The 8,993-nt window shown below is 38.7% G+C and overlaps 1 protein-coding gene across 1 annotated transcript; it reads right to left on the minus strand.

Annotated features, from left to right (window-relative positions):
- Positions 1–1,409: 1,409 nt before the first annotated feature.
- On the minus strand, positions 1,410–3,652 carry LOC116067100 (macrophage mannose receptor 1-like). Its single transcript, XM_031323420.2, has 3 exons — positions 3,401–3,652; positions 2,471–2,797; positions 1,410–1,834 (listed from the first exon to the last, which is right to left on the minus strand). The coding sequence occupies exons 1-3, from the start codon at positions 3,624–3,626 to the stop codon at positions 1,488–1,490; spliced, it is 900 nt and encodes a 299-aa protein (XP_031179280.1). The 5' UTR covers positions 3,627–3,652; the 3' UTR covers positions 1,410–1,487.
- Between the last annotated feature and the right edge of the window lie 5,341 nt (positions 3,653–8,993).

Raw genomic sequence — 8,993 nt, forward strand, 5'->3', positions numbered from 1 at the left:
AATATTACGACTTTATTCTTGAAATATTATGACTTTTTTCCCACAATTTTTGACATTTTTATTTGAAATATTACAACATTTTTCCAAAAATATAAAACGCATCCTTTACTTAAGTAAAAGTATTAATCCCACACTGTTAAAATGTAAATTAAAAGATCTATATTACTGTATTATTTTTTCCCAAAATATTATGATTTTCTTCTTAAAATATTACGATATTTTTCCCAAAAAACTGACATTTTCCCAAAAATTTGATGACATTTTTCCCAAAAATTTGATGACATTTTTCCCAAAATTTTGCGACTTTTTCTTGAAATATTACGAATTTGTTCTTCAAATTTTAAAACTTTTTTTCTTGAAATTGTATTACTTTTTTTCCCAAAATATTACGATTTTTTACTTGAAATATTACGACTTTTTTTCCCAAAATATTACGACTTCTTTCTCAAAATATTACAACTTGTTTCCCAAAATATTAGGATTCATTTTCTTGAAATATTACAACTTTTTTTCTTGAAATATTATGACTTTTTTACTTGAAATATTATGACTTTGAGATATAAGTTCCTACTTTTCCCAGAATGCCATTAAATCATGGATTTAGAAGTTATATCAGAACAACTTTACATTGTTTCATTTTCAAAAAACACCATATTTTTGTAGTACTGCACTTTGCTGCAGCTCCTCTTTTCACCCTGTGTGTCGAGCTCTACGTTTTAACTATAGAGTGAGACCTCTCACTTTTATCCCATCTTTGGTGGGAGTGGCACATGCTCAGTAACTAGGTAAGGCCTACTAGCATGAAGCTAGCTGCTACAACACACATGACTTCACCCTAATCTATAAAAGAAATTGTATAAAACAACTTACATGTCCCTCGTCTGCAGGTATTCCACTCAAAGTTGGAAGTGCGCCCTCGTTTAGAAGAAGTCTCCCGGCTAATCCTGCCTTGTACTGACTGATGTTGGAGAAACAGCTAGCTGATGTGGTATTAGCTAAAGTAGTTAGCACACACCAAATGTTTGGGCCGATGATGTAGAAAGCCGTTCAGATTTTGACCAGCTCACCCGGAGTCTGAAGGCAGGACACATTCAGAAACCGTATCTCACTCTAAACAGCATGGATGGTTTTTTTACAAGTTTGTATGTGTGTGGAAGCACCAGAGACACAAAATAACTCCCCAAATCACAGAAAAAGTGATGTTTTTCATAATATGGGCACTAGTATAAGTAAAAGTATTAATCCCACACTGTTAAAATGTAAAGTAAAAGATCCATATTACAACTTTCTTCCTGAAATATTATGATTTCCTTCTTAAAATATTACGACTTTTTTACTTGAAATATTATGACTTTTTTACTTGAAATATTATGACTTTTTTACTTGAAATGTTTACTTTGAGATATAAGTAAAGTACCTCATCTCAACAGCATTATTACTAAAGTACAGTACTTGAGTAAATGTACTTAGTTACAGTCTGCTGGTTTTTACTTGGAACAGATGAAATTAAACTTGTGGTCGTCGTCGATCATTTTGACCGACTGGTGCGTTCCCTCTCTGTCCATGGCTCCAGACATGTTGCAGTCGTCCCCAGACTGGCCGGGGCCCCAGTTGGTGTAGCGGACCGTCTCGTCAGTGACCCAGAACCAGAAGTCCAGAGTGCAGGTGTAGCGCAGTCCCAGCCACACGTAGGGAGTGGAGGCCATCTTGGCTCTCTCCTGGACCCAGAGCTGCTCGCCCTGGTTGGTGATGGAGACAAGGTCGCGATAGTGATCTCTGCAGTAGTATAACGCGTCCACCCAGGTCATGTTCTCCTTGATCAGGATCACTGAATCTGTCAGGGGAGAAGGGGAGTCAATCAGGGGCCGAGCCAGTCAGGGGCGGAGTCAGTCAGGGGCGGAGCCAATTAGTGTCAGAGTCAATTAGTGGTGGAGCCAATCTTGGGCGGAGACTTTTAAAACTTTATATACCCACCTTCCCAACAAGTTAGCATGTGGAAGTAAATGGATTCCTTAGATCATCTATTTTGCAATGATTCTACTATTGTCTTCATCTTCTATCTTCTTCATCTTCTATCTAACTTTAAAATGGAGCTCGCTACAGCCTTTTAAAAGACAGTAAAGTTGGCCCAAAAGATTCTGCAGTTAAAAGTAAAATCTCAGTTGAAAACTGCACTTTAAAATGTAACTGTCGTTCTATTTTTAGCGCTGCCTTTTATATTCAACTCAACATCCAATTTGTTCAACAAAAGAAAGTTGGAAATTATTTCCTTTCATTTGTTTTAAATCTAACAAGCAGTTTGTTGTATTTTAGGAGAACTGAGAAAACTTTATCTGTTTATTTATCGTGAGTTATATCATTATCAAGATATTCAACAATGATGAACCTCATACCATAATTCTTATAATAAACTAATCATTAAACAGATGTAGATGTACAGTACCGTTAGATAGACTTCTGATAAACTCACCGTTGTAGCAGAAGAAGGGTTTTCTTTCATCACAGTCAGCATAGCTCCATTTTCCATTTGACGTAGTCATAGCACATGTCTTCTCAGGTTCATCTTTATCCCAGAGTCTGAAAGAGAAACTGCTCCCATCTGACCAACTCCAGCAGTCTCTGAACAGGCCGATCCAGAAAATTCGGTTTGCATCATTCTGGCCCTGTGTCTTGAAGTCTTCTAGCTGTTTGACTCCACTGATCAGGTCAGTGTGATGTTCTCTGCAGTAGCTCTGAGCATCTAGCCAGGTCATCACAGTGTCAATGATATGAAATGTTTTGCCGATCTTGTTGTGTTCTGTGGAACACACAGACAAACTTTTTTGTTTTTATTTAGTCTCATAAAATCCTACATTATTCTTATTTTAAAACAATAATGTGATATCAATTCTGTCTCAAGTCTGTTCTCCCCTAAAAAACTCCCCCAGAAGTGGTTTGTTCCAGCATCATTCTGACCTATATTCAGGTTTCTAGTGGCGGCGCCCTCTAGTGGCAATAATACATAAACTATACACAACATCACCGCTGTTACATTTGGTATGAAACATCTGAAAGAATATGAGTTGTGCATGAAGGAATCTACAGACAGCAGCAAAAATGCAGCAACTTCAGGTACGGCAAACCCCAAAAATCTGGATTCGGTAAAAACCCAAACCATCATCTTTTTTATCAACTTAACTCAGTAGTTTTGGTGTCTAAACTAACCAAACTGGGACCTCTTCACAACGTTGATGACGTGTTTAAAACCGGGACGATACCTTCTCTGGTAGTCAGAACTACTACGGCCACTAGAGGGCGCCGCCCCTAGAAACATAAATATAGGTCAGAATGATGCTGGAACAAACCACTTCTGGGGGAGTTTTTTAGGGGAGAACAGACTATATGCGCCACATATTCTCACCATCATAGCAGATAAAGTTATATGGTCTAGAACAAGAGTCGTCATCCCATGTGTCATTCTTCATCCACACACAGTTCTCCTGATTGCCGTAATTATCCGGCTGTCCTGGAGACCATTTACTCTCGTTGAACTCCACCCCTGGCTGAGACCAGCACCAGTCTCGCTGCAGCCCAATCCAGGCTCCGGCTCGATACTGTTCAGTCGTGGAGTCAAGGAGTCTCTTCATGTCTGTCTGTTTAGACACTGTGGCCAGGTCAGTGTGGCTCCTGGGCTTCTTTCCAGCTCTTCTTGTCTCCAATGAAGTGGTAGTCACACAGCTGACCCCCAATGGAGGAACACTGACCTGATAACAGCGAAGAAACTGCAGCGATGGAGCTGAGAGCTAGACAAGCATCTGTTCATTAAAAGGTAACTTTGTTTTATTTTGAAACCTGGACTCATGTTTTTGTTTCTAAGTGACTGATGTTAAAGAGTAAGATCCTTTTTCTTTAACATGAAACAGCCCCAAAATACCCATCACCAAAACCCACCAGACTTAATTTGTAAACATGCTAGCATATGCTAACATAGTAGCATGTGCTATAATGCTAATACATGCTAACTAAAATATGTTGGCATCAAAAATGTGGTCCAGTAACGGAAACAAAATAAAAAAAAGATCCTTTTTTAAAATATAAAAACATCTGCCAAATTGCGTTCGCTAAACCCACCAGACTCCATGTAAATAATCAGTACTTTTATCATCATAAAACACACTTCATTCAGGGTGGACAGAAAATAAATCAAACTATCAAAAGCCGTCTTGGTTCATCTTTCCACTGTTCCAACAATCACCACTGTGGTTTGGTTGAAATAAACACTTAATTCACCCATTTACATGTGGAGATATGCTGGCTCTATACACGCTAAAAGTAGTGATTATTTACATGGAGTCTGGTGGGTTTGGTGACCATAGTCTTAACTGAAATGTGAGTTGGAGTTGATGAGGAGTGAGCTGTCCAGTTGATCCACTTACCCATCACAATCAACACCAACAGACTCCACTGCATCTTCACCCTGTTAGATGATAATAAACAGTTATTGTTGGTATGAAATCAGGATTATTTTACACCATTACTCACTGACTTTTGGAAAAGATGTTGCATTTACTGAAGTTACAACACAAACACACACTCAGAGACACACACAATGAGACACACACAGACAAAAACACAAGTCAACAGTGTAACACCTTGAAATGTGACATTAGCATTCATACGTTTCCTGTTGGGGATTTTTTAAATTCGTGTTAAAGGAAATAATATGAAAATGATATTAATATGTTGGAGGAGTGAGGGGGAAACAGACAGAAGAACAGCCTGTCTTTATGTTTAGGGATACAGTTTATAACCCAGTCCCTCAGGATGCAAATCAGAGATTTAACTATTCATCACATTCAGCTGCAAAGTAAAGGGTAACTTTGGGTTTTTTTCAACCTGGACTCTATGTTCCCATGTGTTTGTGTCTCAGTGACTGATGGGAACAACTATCTTTAAAAATGGTCCAAAGCAAGAAACAAGCTGTAATGTAACCCTACAGATATATATATACACACACACACACACACACACACTCACACATACTGGTTTATATGTTTTATCAGGACAAACAATATCACCATGACTTGTGGGGACCAACCTTTCTAAAGGTGCTAGACGTATGAAAAAAATCAGGTATATTCACCATAGCCTTGTTAGCTTATACACAACTTTAAACATCTGAATTGATGAAGAAATGTCTTGACCATCATATATTGTGACAACACACACTGACACACACACACACACACACACACACACACACTGAGACACACACACACTGAGACACAAACAAACACACACAGGAACACACACATACACTGAGACAACATAGAAACACACACTGCGACACACACACACACACACACTGCGACACACACACACACACACACACTGCGACACACACACACACACTGAGACAACACACAATGAGACACACACACACACACACACACACACTGAGACACACACACACACACTGCGACACACACACACACACTGCGACACACACACACACACACACACTGGGACACACACACTGCGACACACACACACACACACACACTGAGACACACACACACACACACACTGGGACACACACATACACACACACACACACACACACACTGCGACACACACTGAGACACACATTCACACACACACACACACACACACTGAGACACACACACACAAAAAAATGTCAAAAACTTTGAGAAAAGTGTCGAGAAAGACGACCAAAACGTTGGATTTTTTTTAACATTTTGACCCAGAAAAACTAAAAGTTGCTCAATGGGTAATAGGTAATACCCTACTGACCTCTAGCTCTGCATCCAACTCAGCCCCCAACCCCCCTATCCCACCCATAGTGTTCTATAGTAACTACACTCATACATAGCCATATTCTACTGCTCTTCATACTCTTCATCCTGCACATACACTTATTCTCACTACTCTCATAATGTTACTGTTTCTGCACTACAATGGTACTGTTACCACACTGCACATAGCTGTACATACTGTACACATCTGACTATATGGTTCATAATGAATATCCATATTTATTCTGTTTTTCTTATAATAATACACTCCATATATCTATATTATTCTTACTACTATTATAATGTAAACCAACTGTACTCTAATGTCTACACTGCACTATATTTCTTGTCCTGTCTATACTTTTATATCACTTTACACTTTTCTGCTCTTTTTGCACTTCTGGTTGGACGCAAACTGCATTTCGTTGTCTTTGTACTTGTACTCTGCACAATGACAATACAGTCGACTCTAATCTGATCTAATCTAATGTTTAGATGAAGGAAACAGTGGGAAGTTTCCAGGGAATGATACAGATCTGACACGTTGATATTTTAATATTCAAATGACGACAACAAAGGGACAGCCAGAGTGTCTGAAGAGGATCAATAAGGTGTTGAGAGCAGTCTCCGTCGGCACAGAAAGGGAGAAACATCAGAGCAGAGGGAAGCTGTGGACATTCACAAGATGTAAGTTATAAACTCGGCTGTTTGATTTCACATTTTAATGTTTGTGTGGATTTGCAGAAGAGGGATTGTATTCAACGTAATACTGCATGTAAAATCTGATTTATATAATGATAAGGTTTCCAGTTTTCCTTCAAACTCTTTTTATTTCTATAACGACAGATACATTTTAAAGTGCAGTTTTCTGCTGAGATTTTACTTTCAACTGCATCTTTTAGACCAACTTTACTGTCTTTTAAAAGGCTGTAGCGAGCTCCATTTTAAAGTTAGAAAGAAGATGAAGAAGATAGTAGAATCATTAAAACATAGATGATCTAAGGAATCCATTTAGTTCCACATGCTAACTTGTTGGGAAGGTGGATATATAAAGTTGTAAAAGTTTCTCTAAACATACTAGCTGCATCACTGTCGTGCCAATAATGACGTTAAATCAAACCCTCTCGTGTAATATTGCTTCATCACAAAATATATAATCTAATGTTACAGCTGTTATTTAAACTGTCCTGTTTGTCTCCACGGACGGAGCATTTGGGTCTCCGCCCCTGATTGACTCCCCTTCTCCTCTGACAGATTCAGTGATCCTGATCAAGAAGAACATGACCTGGGTGGACGCGTTATACTACTGCAGAGATCACTATCGTGACCTTGTCTCCATCACCAACCAGGGCGAGCAGCTCTGGGTCCAGGAGAGAGCCAAGACGGCCTCCACTCCCTACGTGTGGCTGGGACTGCGCTACACCTGCACTCTGGACTTCTGGTTCTGGGTCACTGACGAGACGGTCCTCTACAAGAACTGGGGCCCCGACCAGCCTGGGGACGACTGCAACATGTCTGGAGCCATGGACAGAGAGGGAACGCACCAGTGGGTCAAAAAAGACGACGACGAAAACAAGTTTAATTTCATCTGTTCCAAGTAAACACCAGCAGAATGTAACTAAGTACATTTACTCAAGTACTGTACTTTAGTAATAATGCTGTTGAGATGAGGTACTTTACTTATTTCTCAAAGTAAATAATATTTCAAGAAAAAAGTCATAATATTTTAAAGGAGCCATATTATGCTCATTTTCAGGTTCATAATTGTATTTTAAGGTTGTACCAGAATAGGTTTACATGGTTTAATTTTCTAAAAACACCATATTGTTGTTGTACTGCAGCGCTCTCTCTCACTGCTGCAGATCCTCTTTTCAGCTGGTCTCTGTTTTAGCTACAGAGTGAGACCTCTTTTCTTCTTCTTCTTCTGTACTATCTTTGATTGCACTCGCACATGTGCAGTAGCTCAGATGTAGATCATGTCAGCTAGCTAGCTCCATAGACAGTAAAAGAAAGGCTGTTTCTACAACTTCAGTCAGTTACAAGGCAGGATTAGCTGGGAGACTTCTAAATGAGGGCGCACATGTAAGTAGTTCTTTTGTAGATTATGGTGAACTTGTGTGTGTTGTAGCAGTGCTTTGCTATTGAGAATGAGGTAGCATGCTAGCGTTAGCATTAGCGTTAGCATGCTGACGCTACGAGCTAATGGTTGCGGTTAGCCTGCTCGTTTCGGCTTGTGACGTCACAAGCCGTGCCGATTTTGAACAGCTCACCCAGAGACTGAAGGCAGGACACATTCAGAAACCGTATCTCACTCTAAACACCATGGATGGATTTATTTCAAAGTTTGTATGTGTGTGGAAGCACCAGAGACACAACATAACACCCCAAATCCCAGAAAAAGTGATTTTTTCATAATATGGGCACTTTAAGAAGGAAATCATAATATTTCACTAAGAAAGTTGTAATATGGATCTTTTACTTTACAATTTAACAGTGTGGGATTAATAGTTTTACTTAAAGTGCCTATATTATGAAAAAATCACTTTTCCTGGGATTTGGGGTGTTATTTTGTGTCTCTGGTGACGCATACAAGCTTTGAAAAAACCATCCATCTTACCTAGTTACTGAGCATGTGCTACTCCCACCAAAGATGGGAGGAAAGTGAGAGGTCTCACTCTGTAGCTAAAACAGAGAGCTGAACACAGGGTGAAAAGAGGAGCTGCAGCAATGTGCAGTACAACTAAAATATGGTGTTTCTTGAAAATTAAACCATGTAAAGCTATTCTGATACAACCTCTAAATACAATTATGAACCTGAAAATGAGCATAATATGGGCGCTTTAAGTTAAGGATGTGTTTTATTCATTTACTCACTTTGTTTGCAGTGGTGTGACGTTGACATACTGTGTGTCCTCTGGGATTATTGAATGGCATTCTGGGAAATGCAGGAACTTATATCTCAAAGTAAATATTTTAAGAAAAAAAATTGTAATATTTTTGAAAAAATAAATCGTAATATTTTGGGAAAAAGTTGTAATATTTCAAGTAAAAAAAGTCAGAATATTTAAACAAAATAAGTTTTAATATTTTGGGGAAAATTGTTGTAATATTGTGGGAATAAAGTTGTAATATTTTGGGAAAGAAGTCGTAATAAATATTATATTTCAAGTAAAAAAGTTTCAAATGAAAAATGAAATG

Source organism: Sander lucioperca, chromosome 11, assembly GCF_008315115.2.
Source record: "Sander lucioperca isolate FBNREF2018 chromosome 11, SLUC_FBN_1.2, whole genome shotgun sequence".
In the NCBI taxonomy this organism is placed as follows: Eukaryota; Metazoa; Chordata; class Actinopteri; order Perciformes; family Percidae; genus Sander; species Sander lucioperca.